Source organism: Augochlora pura, chromosome 10, assembly GCF_028453695.1.
Source record: "Augochlora pura isolate Apur16 chromosome 10, APUR_v2.2.1, whole genome shotgun sequence".
In the NCBI taxonomy this organism is placed as follows: Eukaryota; Metazoa; Arthropoda; class Insecta; order Hymenoptera; family Halictidae; genus Augochlora; species Augochlora pura.
The window spans coordinates 28245347-28260996 of NC_135781.1; the positions used below are offsets into that span (position 1 = coordinate 28245347).

Here is a 15650-nt window from a genome sequence, read left to right on the forward strand (position 1 = left end):
GCGATAAGTCCTCCTCGATGGGCCATTGTTTCGCGTCGGTCACTGCGCCGGGACCGAGAGTTTCCGAATGAAAAGAACCACGAGACGCAACGAGACGCGTCACCGCGAATCGGGCACTGTTCAGAGAGGGCACTCGCGCGATTGTTCGAGCGAAAGTTCTTTCGCGCAAATATGGATGAACACCCACGTCGACCCTACTCGACCGGCACTCGACTTTCACGGTGTATCGTGTCCCGTTCGCTTTATCGTCGAAGCGTTTCGGAGTCGATTCCAGAACACGATTCGCCGAGAGTCCGCGGGTACACGCGAGCCGCGTGCACGCGATTCTCGCGTGAAAATTTCCATGCGGGCCGAAAGTGACGAACAATGAAAACAGGTATACGCGCGGACGCGCGAGGCGGAGCCACGGCCCGAAACAATATAGCTCCAAATGATTTTACCGTTTAATTGCGTTCCTGGCCAGGGATCCTTCCACCGAAATGAAGTTTCAGCTCGATGAAAGAGAATCCATAAAGCGCGAGCGCTTCCCCGCGACGTCTCTTCCCCGGCTGGCTATATTAAAATTTGGTCCGCTATGAAAAGAAGGCCAACGAAGAAAGAGCGGCTGCTCTCGCTTTTTCCCTCTCTTTCGATCTCCGTCTCTGTCTCTCTATATCTCCGGCTCTTTCTCTCTCTCTCTCTCTCTCTCTCTTTCGCCCCCTCAGGTCCTCTTCTCGCTCTGTCTCTCGCTCTCTCTCTCTCTTTCGTTCTCGAGGGTCCTCGTGCAGCAAGTCAGGCGCAAATCTCTCCAACTTTGTGCACTCGTGCGCTTTACACTAACCACAAAGCACTCGTTACAAGCCAGCAGAGCCGGTGCGCGACCGAGAAAGGCGCAAACGGTCGGCGGACCGGCGGTGATCGGTGTTTCGATTCTCTTCGACGGGAGTCGCGGTTGCGGTTTACCTATTCGCTTATTCCGGCAAAACTGTGAGCAACGGTGAGCCCTGGCCGCGGACTCGGTTCGAACCCCGCCGCTCCGATATCTCGCGGAACGAGAAAGGACAGGAGGAGAGCGTCCCGTCCCGTTTTCCCTCGACGTCGGGGGGGAGGGAGGGTGACGCGAGCGGTTCTCGAAGAAAAGAGCTGCCTGGTTTTGAGTCGAGGGAGACCGACAGATTCGCCGCGAATCTGCCACACTTATTTACACTGGCGTGATATTAAAAAGCCCGCCGCGGAATCGAAACGTTCCTCGCACGAGGGGCAGGGGGGGAGAACCGCGCGTTCGAGAATCCTCTTCTGGCCGGCTATTGCCAGAAGTCTCTTTATCTTTGTGCAGTTCGGCGCACGGGACAATGCACTTGTTACAGGCCGCCAAGTGTGGACAAAATGCCCAAGTCGCCACTCGATTGCCCCTCGAGAACACTCGAGTTGTCTACGAGCCTGCTGTAGCGGAGGCCGAGAGTGAGAGAGAGAGGGAGAGAGGGAGAGAAGGAGAGAGAGGCAGGGAGAAAGAAAGAGAGAAACAGAGCCGGCGAGAGTCGGAGAAAGACAGAGACGGTCTGGCCTGCCTTTTCCACCCCCGATGAATCGATCTCCCGCTGCAACCAGCTACCTCCCCCACCCTTGGCCCTTCGCCGGTCCGGCCCTATCGCAAACACTTTGCGTTACCAATCGACGTATATACCGGCGCGTTGTCCCTAATGACTGTTAAATCCCCATTATTGCGTACCACGTGCTCCCGCGTCTCTGGGGTTGCCGGTTCGCGCTTAAGAATTCGTTTCGCGACCACCCGGTGCGACCAGGCAACAATCTGCGACGTCTTCGAATCGTACGAGTCCCGCCAGCTGTTCCATTCGATCGCTGTTACGAGAACGATGCAGATAGAAACGAGTCGGGGAGAATAGATCGGCGCGAGCGTGCACGGAGAACGCGAACAATTCAGCCGGAAAATCGTAGCGGGCGATATTTTAATTTCGAGGCACCCCGATGCGGTTCGAGGAAGAAATATAGCTCGCACAATTTGCCTCGGAGCTCTATTCGGAGTTCTGGTTGCGCGAGGACCGACTACGGGCGGAGCTATCCGCGGAAAGTTAAGTTCCCCGCTGCATTGTTTCCAGGAGTGTTTGCACACAACCGCATTGTTCCTGAAGAGCAAGCACACTCTCGCTCCCGGCGTCCACAATGGCCGTGTACCGTGCACGTCGGGCCTTGCCTGTGCGTGAAGAGGAGTGAGAGAGAGAAAGAGAGATAAAGAGAGATAGAGAGAGAGAGAGAGAGACCAGGAAAAGCCACAGCGGGTACTTGCAGAGAATTAACCGATTTTACCAAATACGCGTTTCAACCGGCAATTCGACGCTGCGTCTCGGCTGACTGCGCGATCTTTATTGCGGAGCATCTCGACGTTTCCCGGCGGCGTCTCCTCCCTCGGCCGACCAAATGACTTCCTAGCAACCGAATGATTTCCTGACGACCGCCACCGATAACGTGCCCCGGATGTTCGAGCGACCCGAGACAGCGGCCGCGAGCCGACGACGAGACCCCGAAGCGGCGCAGGGTGCCGGTCGAACCGTGCCTTCCGCCGTCACGAAATTCGTTCCGCTCGCAACGAAACCTCTTTCCCGAAAGAAGGTCGCGTCCCGATACTCGAAAGTCGATGGCGGATTCTTCGACGGAACAAAACCTGTCCGCGAGCGTCTTCCAGCGCCGTGATCTCGTACTTGAATGCCTCCGCTAAGAAGTGGCATCCGCGTAGTCACGGGGAAACGTTTCTCCGTCGATCTCCCCGCATTCAATTGCAACTTGGCTCGGAGCGCATCGTGTTTTGTTGGGCGTTCATTGAGCGTAAAACTTAATTCCCGTGGAAACGCCATAGGCTGGGACGTATGTATATATATCCGTGCCGCCTATACACACGTATACACACCGGCGTGGCTCTCTGTTAGGGGTTGCCCTTTCACTCGGATAGTTAGTTTTTATTCTCGGCAACGGAGAGAAAAAAAGATTCTACCGGAGGCTGGGTGCCGCCGCGCTGCCGTACCCTCTTCCCCGCAGGGATGAGTTCTCTTTCTTTTCTTCCAGTTCCACCGTTTCCTTTCTTCCAGCGATCTCATTCTATCTCCATCTTTGCGAACCGTTCCGAGGATCGAAGGAAATTCGCCGGCCCGGCCGCAAGATCGCGGCGACCACCCCTGAGTCGATCGTTTCGGCCGCGCACCATCCCGAAGATCTGCACCATTTTCCGAAGACCCTTCACACGCGGTAACACCGATCACGAACTCTGCTCGGCGGCCCGTGATCACGAATCCCCCGGATTCGAAGCCTCCACGGGAGAAGTTCCTTTTCCTTTGTTCAACCGTCCGGATGGTACATGCTCGTCAGGATCGTTCCTCGAACGGTTATCGCTCTCCTCGAGAGCCGTAATACTTCTCCGGAGGCACGGTCCGCTGTCGCAGGATACTCCAACCCAGGAATCGGCGCAGCTATCTCGCGAGGAATCCGCGTGGATTCTGCGACGAACTGCGTGCGTGGGACCGATACAGTTTTCCGCGTAGCATACGGAAACCCGGCGCCGACTAGGATTCGAAGCGTTCTCCGCTCCCGCGAAGGACGCTACGTCGCGTATACACGACGAGGAGACGAAGGTCCTCCTCGTGGAAGGCGGACCTTAACCGGGAGGGAGGCAAGCCAAGAAGATTACCGTAAGCAGATTATTTCCGTGGAAATCCTGCTGGCCAACTCGCCCGGTCTACGGACCACGGTCTACGGGCCACGATCTACGGTGTCTACGGTGTCTACGCGGCTCTCGCTCCGACCGTTTTCGGTGCGAATTCGCGCGCGCGAGAGAGATTCCCATCGGTGCCCTAGCATTCGGTCGGCCAGAAGAAGGGCCTGCGAGTGTTCGAAACGCTGTCGCAGTTGTCTCTGCCCGAACGTCGCAGCCGATGATCCTCGGTGTATTCTTTTCGCGGGTGAAACGATGAAAGCTCGGAGTCGTTTACGCGGTGTGCGTGCGTGTGTGTCGCGAGTAGGCGCTCTCGCGTAGACGCAGTTTATGAATCGCTCGATAAAACGGCGATGCCGGAAGAAATACGAGCGGATTAAATTTTTCCCGGCAGACTCGCGCGGTTATTTAGCCACCGGACGCGACAACGTACATTCGCCGGTGAAAAGCTCCCGGTGCCGGTTGCAATTAATAAAACGCCCATCGACGCTTGCGCGAAAGACTGGACCGGATTAACTTTTTTTCCTAACGGCGGCGTATCATTTACTCCGCGAAAAGTAATGGCGTAAATGCTTTCGCTCGCCCGTGAAAAATACGGACCCGTCGTCGGAGAACGATCCGCCGGTCGCGACGACGTTCGACCCTCCCGATCAATTCTTGTGCGTTGTCTCGCGATCCGTTGCGACTCGATGGACACGAACCGCGCGGTCCTCGCCAAGAATTCCTCTCGCGAATATTGCCGGTACGCGCGGAAACTTATAAGTACGTTCTCCCTACGGTCGGATGGAAGCCACCGCACACGGTTCGCCGATTAAATTCCTCGAATCCCCGAGGTTTTTGCGCACCGGACCGCTCGACTATCGGTTGATTTGGTAGCCCGGCTTTCGCTCTCTCTCTCTCTCTCTCTCTCTCTCTCTCTTCGAGCCCTTCGCTTCGTCCACCGCCCGCTTCATCCGTTTTTTCTCCGTTTACCGGAAAACGTAGTCGCGCAGGCAACACACCACCGCCATCGAATTTCTATCTCTCTCTCTCTCTCTCTCTCTCTCTCTCTCTCTCTCTCTCTCTCTCTCTCTCTCGAGGGAGAGGGAGAGAGGACGTCGGCCGAAGCGCGGCTTTCGCGAGCGAACGATTTCTAATCTAATTAAAAACGATCAACGCTGGAGAAATAATGGCTCGGTGGACACTCACGATCGCTCCTGCTTGTAAATATCACCAACAGCGGCAGCGAAATGACTCGCGAGACACAAGATTCCGACGTGCTCGCGAAGGGAAGCCCACTCACTGTTACGAAACGAGTAAACATCCGATCGATAGCCGCGGTCGCTGACGATTCTTGAACACCACCGGGATACGGGAACAGCGGCGCGTCGATTAGACCGGAATATCCCCCGGTTGGATCGTGGTGTCGATACTGTGTCGGACGTTTTTACGCGCCACCCAGGGGACGGTTGTCGTCGCGGACCGGAACTGGTTCGACCCCCGCTTTCGTTGCGCGGCAGGACAACAGGGTAAACATATCGCGCGCGGCACCACCGATCGCGGCACACTGGGATTTCTTTTCGTTTGGGCGAGCCGTCGTCCCGGGTCCCGGTCGCGCGTCTCTCCTCGCGTCTCGTCGTTCTCCGGTTTCGCGGGGAGGTCGAATGAGAACGCGCACGCGGTGCTTCTGCCACGGGGTTGTCTGGGTTCGCGGAGAGAAGGGTGTTCGCCGCGCAAACGTCAAACAGCAGAGAGGTGTACTCACCGTTGGTTCGCCGGAATCGTCGTCGCCGATATTCCTCGTCTCGCAGCGATTAATCCTTTGCCGTGGTATCGTCCCGGCGGATGCAAGGTCGGGCCTGATAATGCCGGTGGCTGTTCGACAGGGTCGAAAGCGAAGGTTAGGTATCCGGTTAGGTTGGTCGCACGGCACACACGCTCGCCGCTACTGCCGCGACGTTTCGCACTACCGAGAGTCGACGAAACCGATAGAGTGTGTATCACGGATATGTAGACCGATAATGACTATTCTATTCGCTAATCCGTCCGCGTCTCTCTCCTTCTCTGTCTCCCGACACTGTCCCCCTTTCTCTATCCCTCTTTCTCTTTCTCCGCGTGCGTCGGTTCCTCTTCCTCCCTCACTCTCTCTCTCTCTCTCTCTCTCTCTCTCTCTCTCTCTCTCTTTCCCTCCCTCTCTTTCTCGCTTTCCGTCTCTGTTTATCCACGAGCCTCCGTCTCTCTCTCCCGTTGCGTTTGCACGTTTCGGCCCGTAGGTCTGTCTCTGTCTTGCTCTCCTTGTTCGGTGTTCCGTGTGCGGGATGTGGGACAGACCCGGGACAGATGGACAGGGATAGACGGTAGATAGGTAGGCAGAGAGAGCAGCGAGCGCGCGGCTAGGCTATTATAGCAGGAGGGCGTAGGAGAGCCCAGCTCAACTTTTCACGAGAACTTTAGTTGTTACGGATCGCTCTCTTGGCCGAGGGGTTATGCGCGAGGGGGGCGCTCGTTCGTCGCTTGCTCGCGCCGAGCCGCGCCGAGCCGCGCCGCACCGCACCGCACCGCACCGTTCCGCTCGGCTCCGCACCGTTTCGCACCGCACCGCACCGTACCGTACCCGAACCGTACCGTACCGTACCGCACCGCACCGCTCCGCACCGCACCGCACCGCACCGCGGGAGAACGGACCGCGAGCAGCAGCGAATCTTTCGGGGTGGGTCGAAGGGAGGCGACCGAACGGGTCGAGAGGGGATGGGGTGCGAACGCCGACAGCGCGTCCGAGAGAAGAGGGGAGCACTGGTTCCGATGGTAGAGAGGAATCCACGGAGGAACGACGCGCAGACAGAGAGGACGCGTTCCCGATCACCTGGACCGACCGAGACGGAAATCGTGTCGCGTTTGCGCGGACCGAAAGAAAGAACGGGGGAGAGAACCGGCGCGGCGAAATTGCCCTCGCGTACCAAGGAGAAAGGGAAGACCAGACACAGACGGAGCCGAGCTCGTGCCAGGAGGGAGCGAGACCGAGCCGTGGGTGCTGCTGAACCGCGACTGCTCGTCGAAAGTCGGCGTGGCGATAGGAGGAGCATCGGGGCCGGTTTACTCTGGCGGGGAACCAATAGGATTGGCCGGCGAGAACCCACCTAACCGACCTAACCAGCCGCGATGGCAACGCTTGCGAGCCACGACACCGAGCGACGCGAACCGACGTTACCTACAGTCCGTCTCTAAAAATATATTCGAGCACCGGTCCTCGCCTTCATCCCTTCCCCCCGGTTCGCGATTTCCCCTCCCCCTTGCCCTTTTGCCTTTTCCCTTCGGCCTTTCTCCCTCTCTCTGTCTCCCTCTCTCTCTCTCTCTCTCTCTCTCCGTCTCTTTCTCTCTATCACACTTTTTCTCCTTCTTTCCGTTTCTTCGCGCAAACCATACGGCGAAGACGCGCGCGCGTACGACGGAACAAAAAGGCAGATTGATATTCTTCCCTATCGGTCTATCGGTCTATTCGGATGGTTGTTCTCTCGAGGACGAAGCCTCGCGAGAATGGACGCTGATGGAGAAGAGTCGCTTTAATCGCTCCGATGTTGCGAACGATGCTTTTTCAGCTAATTTCGAAGCGCAGAACCCGAATTCGAGAGCAAGAGAAAGGGTGCTCGCGATTCGCCGGCGATCATCGCTGAAACGAAGCGAGTAACGATGCTCGTCGAGGCTCTCGTCATCGTTCGATCCGTTGAAACGTTCTCGATTAATCCCGTTACGCCCGAAGAAGGCACCCGTTCGGCGGGTTACCGTTTTTTTTTTCCTCTCCCACCCCATCTGCGAAACATCGATCTTCGGCTGTGATACACTCCTCCTTTCGTTACGCTCTGTAGCCAGGTGATAGCTACATAGGCCGGCGGTATACCCACAACATAGCAATTTAACTTGCTCACGTGCGAGCGGTTAATGCTCTTACGGGATTTCGAAAAGATCAGCCAGCATTACTATGCTATTAGCGTAGCTAAAACCGGCTTGCTTCCATAAACCTATACTAACATGCAACCACTTTATTCACACCGGCCCATTCACGTACTCTTAGCCAATTTTCCTCATTGACCGATTGACTTGTCGCGCGAGTCCTCGACACGCGACCATGTTTCGGCCACCAAACTCGCTCGTCTTTACCTGTCAACGGTGTGCCGGCGGCGGCAGATGTCAAACGCGTGTCTGCCCGAGCCCGTCAGCGAGCCGCTAAAACAACGCGAATTTCTGCGCGCCGCGAACGGCCGGCCATTCGTTGGCCGAGCTGCGAACCGGTGTTATTCCGCCGCGTTAAAATGAAAAGCATCGATCTCGCTTCGCCCCGTGTAATTAATTAATTAATTGGTAGATTGTACGATCTCTAGCATCCTATTATACGGTACATCCTGTACGTGTAATATCCGCGCGCACGATCCCTCCGCGCGATATCTAGCTAAGCCGAGAAGATAGGAAAATGGGCGAACCGCGCTGGTTGTCTCTGTTCGATTCGCTCCGCGGCAACGGTTCGTTTTTAACGGGGAACTCGGAGTTTCCGCGACGACGACGACGACGACGACGAAGGCGGCTCGCGAAAAAAGAAAAACAATATCCGAGCAGCGTTATCTGGCATTTTCGCAGCGCACTTAACGCCTGCCTGCCCCGTGACGGGAACGAGAGCGAACGAGAGCGAACGTTCGCGCGCCTCCGTTATCTCTCGCGGCCGGCGCGCCGATCTTAATTAGCGTAACGTGCCGCTTAAGGATGATTACACGCGTCGTCGACCGAAACAAACTGTAACAAGTGAGGATTGCCCGCGGCATCTCGTTAGAAAAAACGCGGCCGAGAACCAGAAGCTCGAAATGGAAAGGTTGCCAGCGCGAGTCGACTCGCCGAGCTCGGTTTTCCATCGCGCGAACGAGACGCTCGGAAAAAACAATCGATCGGTCGGACGAGTCGCGCGCGCGACGATTCAAAGACAACGACAACATTGGATTTCGGGGGGGGCGCACCACCGACTCTTCGTCTCTGGATACACAGAGTCGCTTAAGGGCAACTGTCTCGTTAAACGATCGATGCTCGGCGTCCCGTGGCACACCGCGAAAGCGCATTCGAACAGGGCTTAAAATACTCCGGGGTTTTATATAGAATGTAGTTCATGCTCATCATCCCGAAGATCAGCCGGCTGAGCCGTTCGACAAACCGTTCGAACAAAAAGCGCTGAAAAAAAAGACAACTCGGTGCAAATAACCTTTGCTACGTTCTCCTGGTCCCCCCCCCCCCCCCCCGTTGGCCTCTTATCTCTCTTTGTCTCTCTACGCCTTTCCCTCCGTTCCGATTTCCCTTGGTTCTTTCATCGATTCGCAGCCTCCCTCCCCTTCCTCCCCTTCCTCCCTGCTCGCGTCTCTGTTTCACCTTTCTCTGTTCCCCTCTATCTCTCTCTCTCTCTTCCTCCCTCTCTCTCTCTCTCTCTCTCTGGCTCTCTCGAACCTGCCCCGTCTCCTTTCAGTTTTCTTCTCGTTCCGCCGGTTCGAACGCCGGCTATGTAGGTGCCTACGGGCGCCCTCCCTTTCTATCTCGTGGCCTCATAGGGCAGAGCTCATTGCCGAGGAGAACGCGCGAGGGGGGGGGGGGGGGGGGGGGGGGGGGGGGCAGAGGGGGAGGAAGGAACAGACACAGAGGGAGAAAGGGAGAGAGCGGAATTTGAAACTGAGGCAAGCCGCTTATGAAGCTTTCGTGTAAATCACCGGTGAAAGTCACTGAGTTACTAAGTCAATGAATTACCCGGCTCGGCGACCGAGTCAGCCGAGGTCACACACGTCTCGGGGTTACAGGGCACATTGCTATTCCCCGCGAGCCACGAAACGCCGATCTTTTCTCGATCGGCCGCGTCCGCGACGACGCGCGCTCGTCTTCGGGGGCGTATCGTACCAATGTTACGTGTACATTCGATTACATACGGAGGTATGTAACGCCGGGGGGTAGGTAGAGATGATAGTTTTTCCCGGTCCGGGTTGCGGACGGAACGAAAGGCTGCGATATTAATTGGATCCCTTCGACGGCTCCTCTTTCTTAATCCCGCCGATGAATCACCGCGACCCGGTCCCCGGTCCCCGGTCCCGATGATCTTTTATCGGAAGATCTCTCGCCGGTATTGCTTCCGTCGTCGGACTACCGTTCGATTCACAGAATCATCCGTCGTAATGTAAATTCGATCGACTGCGCCGAACTACACGGGGCACTCTATTACGCGCATTATAACGCTCGGGGAATCCTCTGGCAGCGCCCACTCCGCCAACAAATCCCACTGCCTACGCTGCCATCGAACGCCATTGATAATGATTGATCGCGCGGCAGACCAGATAGAATCGCCGCGACCCGACGGAAAAGTGTTCTGTTCAGGTGGATCCAGAGTCCTCGAATGGGATATCGGTCTCTCTCTCTCTCTCTCTCTCTCTCTCTCTCACTCTCTCCCTGTCTCTCGGTGAGGTCGATTCGGCTATTCTTCGACGAGTCGCTTCTGCCGGTCATCTCGTTGTCCCCCACGGGAACCGTCCGACAGTCACGACGTCGTGTTTTGTCATACAGGTGTCTCTGGATATCGTTCGAACACGGGAAAACTGCGACGCGAACGCACCGCACGGATCCTGGACGGTGATCGACGACGACGACGACGACGACGACGATCGGCAGATTCGGGGAGACGTCATCCTGAGAAATGTCACTGGAACCGCGGTTACCTGCAGTTCGCGCGCGCGCGCGCGGTACTTGTTGATCGACGCTCGCTTATAATTCGATTTCTCCGGTGTGCCAAACAATGGCCGGACTCGAGAGCCGAACCCCCCGCGGAGACCCGAATCCCTCGGTCCATTCACGTAATTCTGCCGCGTAATACTCGCGGGAATCGAGATACCGATCGTCCAATAGGAAATTGATTCCCCGTGGTCACCTGCGTCACCATCGTCGTCCTCGGCCTACCACGAATTCGATTCTACCCCGAAAATGCCGGGGCTTCGGCCGATGATACCGATCGAAAGAACGACAACGATACCGATACCGATACCGGCGCGCTGCGTTTGCCTCGGCGACGCGCCCATCGCCGCGTTGTCGCGATTCCTCGCGAAAGAAGAGCCGCAAAAGGAGAAGAGGAAGGTCTTCGCTCCGCGACGAAGATCCGATTAGGCGGTTTGAATACGTCTGGTTCCGGTTCGCACGGCAACCTTAAATCGCGTAACACCGGATCCAGGAAGACGCCGCCGCCGCCGCGGCGGACCTGACAAAAATGGGTGTTCCCACATTGATTATCCTTCGAGTCGGAGCGGGACTAACGAGTTTTTGATCGCTTCTGTCGTCCGCCGTTCCATAGAGGCGATTGTGCCGGTCGTTCATCGGCGGCTACCTGCTCCGTCGTCGCCGCCGACTTCTTCACCGTCGCCCACCGCTTCTTCCTCCCTCGCATTGTCCGAGGAATTCCGTCGGGCGCAAGACGTTTCCTTTTTACAAAGCTTCTGCCCTCTGGCTCTGGCTCTGGCTCTGACTCGTCCGCCCCCACTTCCTGTTCCTTTCTGTGCCCGGCCCGACGTTTCTGAACCCGGCCGAGCGCTCTCGAGCCCGTGAGATACGCCGCGGCGAGAAGTTGAAAAGTGCACGTCGAGAAGCGGGCTCGATCTCGAGCGAGCGTATTGTTTAAGCGGACGCAGCGCCAGGCGAAAAGGAGCAACCGAAGACCGATTCGTCGGTGGCTGTGCGCAGAGATGAGCGGTATTCCATTTTGCAGGCTGCGCCAGACCGTCCAGATTTCCCTAGGGAGACACGAGCATGGTATAGGGAAAACGATGTCGAGGAGGGAAGCACGGTCGGCGGCTATTAGCGATCACAAATAGGCTATTAGGGGTCCATTAATATAGTGCAGCCGTGAGACGCGCGTCGGTCTAGCATACGACTCGCAGCTACCATACTTCCATCGAGTGGCCGCGGTCCCGCTCTCTCTCTCTCTCCCTTTCTCTCCCTATTCTTCTCCTCTTTGCTCCCGCATCGCCCAACTCCCCCTGGACGGTGGTACTTCTCTGTTTTTACCACCGACCGGTGGTGGTGTAGGGTTTCCACGAACCCCAGAGACCGGTAATCCGAGATTCACTTTGTGCGTAAGGTTCTACGCGTACGCGCGTGCACGCGTCGCGACGCTTCGCTCCCGTCATCCCACATTCATTTCGCGTTCTCGCGTTTTCACGTTCGAACGTTCGAACGGATCGGCCGCGCGCTGATTGGGAATAGAGAGATAGAGGGAGCGGAACTATATATCCGTCTTATCGCCGTACCTGTCGGCAATTATCGGTCGCCGATTACTCTCGCCGAGAAGTTAATTCGATGCGGACGGAAAGCAAGAATCGCACGGTCGGGCGAAACGCTGAAAGGAGCAACAAACGAGGCGGGAATAAACTTAAGCCCGGCTAATCGACTAGGCCGGCCACGTGCCGCCTAGCAAACGTTCCGGTGGCAAACGCCGCGACGTTGTTAGCCCAGTTAGTCAACATCGGCGCCTCGGATGTTAAGCCGATCCGTTGTAGCACCGACCGACCATACCCATCCCCGACGTCTCCCTTTCGGCCGATTCGCGCACACGTCCGACTACCCCATTCTCTCTGCAGGACTGCACGAACGCTCTACGAACGATCGACCGGCGCGCGGCCAAAGATGATACATCGGAAAAGGTTGTCGCCCGCGCGCCCAGGCCGTTTAATCGCTTTCGCGTTTACGTCGGCCCTGATCCGGCGAATGATCCGTTCGCGCGCGTAGATCGCTCCGGCCAAGCTCGGCTCCGTTGTCATCGATCACCGCGACTCGATCTTACCGTAGGTTAGCGTAGGATCTTCCCGTAGGATCGGCGCGCAGTCGGCGCTGCTGGAAGATCCAGATTCGAAAGAGCGCGGCGCGTTTGCTATCTCCCGAGACGCGTGGCCCTTGACGAAGGGTTGCAGGTTCGAAGGGCGAACGAAAGCTGCCCGGAATCTCCTCCGTTGCGGAGAGAAACTGAGGCAGACGGAGAGGAAGAGAGAGAGATAAAGAGAGTGAGAGAGAGAGGAGAGAGAAGGAGGAGGAGGGTGATAACGGTGGTCGCGAGGGGGCAGCAATCGGGGGCTGGAGAACCGAGGGAAGGTAGATGCTAGGAGGGCGAGGGGTTGGGGGACGCAGGCCGCACAGGGAGGAGCAGGGTGCACGGGGGTTGTAAGCGGCTTACGCCCGCCGAGCGGAGAGCGACTCCTCGCTAATTATTTATAGGACCCTCTCTCGGCTCTCTCTTCTCCCGCCCGGGAGATCCTTTGCGAAGAGGAGTTCTCCTCTGTCTTTCTCTATCCTCTCGAGCCCCTCTTCTGCGGCACTCGGCGTCCTGCTCCCTCTCCTCGCTCGTCTTTGATCTTTCCCTCTTTTCCGTCCCTTTACTTCGCCGGCTCCTTCCTCTTTCTTGCCGCTACGTCCTCCGCGTACGCTCGCCTTCCGCATGATCCAAGTTATATGTACTCGGTTTTTTTCCCGCGTGGTATACGTACCGCCGGCCCCCGGGTTCCTTAAAATGGGAGAGCGACGGGTCGGTCGGCGGCGTCGGGGGGCCGAAGTATCCGTCGCGGACTCGTCTCGACTCTTTTCTGCCGTAAAAACCGGAGAAATAGGAAAAGAGAGAGAGAGAGAGGGGAGAGGCAATTTCTATTTATCTCGTGTGCCGGTTAATACGACGCGCGAGCGAAGGCGATCCCTGAAAAATGTCTTCGAAGCGGAAGAAAGACGGGAGGCTGTTGCGCACCTGGGCTGACGGCTGACGGCGACGGGCGGCGCGATTCACGGCGCCCAATTAATTAGCAGTTAGCGCGTTATGCCAGTCGGTTCGCGTTCTCGTCGGTACGGCTATTATCGCCCGTTGATCGCGATTGCGCGCTCGCCCGAAACGGTTTCGTCGCGGATCCGCCGGGCACGGTCGGGCACGAGTTCTCGGGGCTCGGTTGTCGGGGAGTTGCGCGCGTGAAAGGCCAAAGAAGAAATATCCCCGCGCGCTCAACCCCATAACGGCGGAAGCCGACGGTCCATTTTTTAGGATTACCTGCGGATGCTTCTCCGGCAGACTACGGAAAGGCCGAGGGTGGCACGGCCGGCCGGGGAGCGAGAAGGGGGAACGAGAAAAGAGCGAGAACGAAAGAATGAACTAACGATGGAGGGGGGAATAGGTGTGCTGCTTACTCGTGAGCAAACCGAATGTTTGGACAGAGGGAGCTTAACAATGCATTCGCGCCCCTTGACTTCCTGCCGGAGCTTCTGATCCCTCGTCCTGACCGAGCGGTAATTGGACCGTGCGATCCGCGCCTCCGTAAAACTTCGCGATCGTTCGGGTCCAAACGAGCGTACCGATCTGCTCGCCCGAAGATCGAGAACCCCGCGACGGCCTCGACGAACCTCGAGACACCGCCGTGCTAATTGCGACGCGGATGTATCGGTTGCGAGGCATGACGCATACGGGGACGGATCGCCGAAACGAGCCGGAGCGAATTCGACGCGCGCTATATTCGCGCTTCTGGAAAAAGATCAAAGCGAAAAAGTCGAGATCGGGAAACGTTCCGATGCGCCTCGGATTCTCCGCGGTACGAAGCGGGCGCGACTCGGCGTGTTCCTCAATCGAATTTGCGTCGCGGCGCGATCGCGATTCGTTGGCTGATTCGATTTCATCGGGTTTAAAACGGCCGCTTATAGAGCATTAAGCAATCCTCAAAGTGGGAACGGGAAATCTAGTTACGGCGCCGGGACTGGCCTCTTTGATCCCGCCGACCCCCCCTCACCCCCCCCCCCCCCCCCTCTTCCCCCCCCCCGCCCCCCGCCTCTCTATTCTTCTCTCTCCGGGCGTGTCCCTCCGCCTCTCGTTCTCTCGTTAGAGATATTGCCAATCGGAAAAGAATTCCTTCCAGGACTTTACGGGGCTCCGAGATTGCGTGAAAATTTCATCCGACCGCGACCGGTCTCATCCTCTTTCCGCGAATCGATTCTTCTACTCTTCATTTCTGATCCGCATACAATTAATTCTCTGTCGACGAAATAATTAATCGATCTCAGCCGGGATAGCGGTGGTACCCCGCGCGATACAACGCTCGTGGAGAGATCGATCGCGTCCGGCCGCGACGCGCCCGCTCGTTGCCGCAAAACAGGACCTCGCGGAAACAAAAATATAAAGTCCAAATATTCTCGCACAACCTTGTCTGATCTTGTTCAATTCTTTTGCGCTTGTGTATACGTACTTGTGCACCTCCTGCAAATAACGAAACATGCTTTTGCTGAATCATTTGGTACAAAAGTTGCGCGGTTTAAAGGAGCATTTATTTATCTAGTGCATTTATTTATTTTTATAGGCCGAACCGTGCCGGAGATATTTTTCCTTAATTGAATGCTATATTCTTCTATGTTTTATGTAGAATTATAATAGTCTATTTAAGAAAGAAGGTTTACAAAATACCCTCATTTCAGTAAAAATATACAAGAGTAGTTGATATTTGTACATTTATTCAATAACGTGTCTTCATGTATCCAAGTACGCGAATGTATAATTGGTTTTTAAGAAATAATTATAAAAGTAATGTAAACATAAAACATCTATTATTAATGTTATTTAAAAAGGACAAGACACTATTTATAATAACAGAGGTTTTTTATCAAAATATTAGTTTTTCAAATTGGGAGCATATTTCAATCTCGATTTATTTCATGCCGTTTCCGAGATACGCTAACTCATAGTTAAAAACAATTGAGCAACGGCTAAAAAATGATTGACATTCTCTTACGATATAACGTGTACTTATAGAGAAGCATACAATAATTGGACGAGGTCTGACAACGTTGTACGAAAATATTTTGATATTTATATTCTCGTCCACGTGGCCACGCCGCGCGCCGCGTCGCTCGCGCGTTCCGCCCGGAGAGAATTATCTGCCCCGGAACCGATCGCGAT

The 15650-nt window shown here is 56.1% G+C and overlaps 1 protein-coding gene across 1 annotated transcript in view; it reads right to left on the reverse strand.

Annotated features, from left to right (window-relative positions):
• LOC144475499 (tyrosine-protein kinase-like otk) overlaps positions 1–14972 on the reverse strand; it is a 44216-nt gene extending 29244 nt beyond the window's left edge. The window contains exon 1 of the mRNA XM_078191458.1: positions 14900–14972. Coding sequence (XP_078047584.1) covers positions 14900–14972 — 73 coding nt within the window. The remainder of the gene's footprint in view (positions 1–14899) is intronic.
• Between the last annotated feature and the right edge of the window lie 678 nt (positions 14973–15650).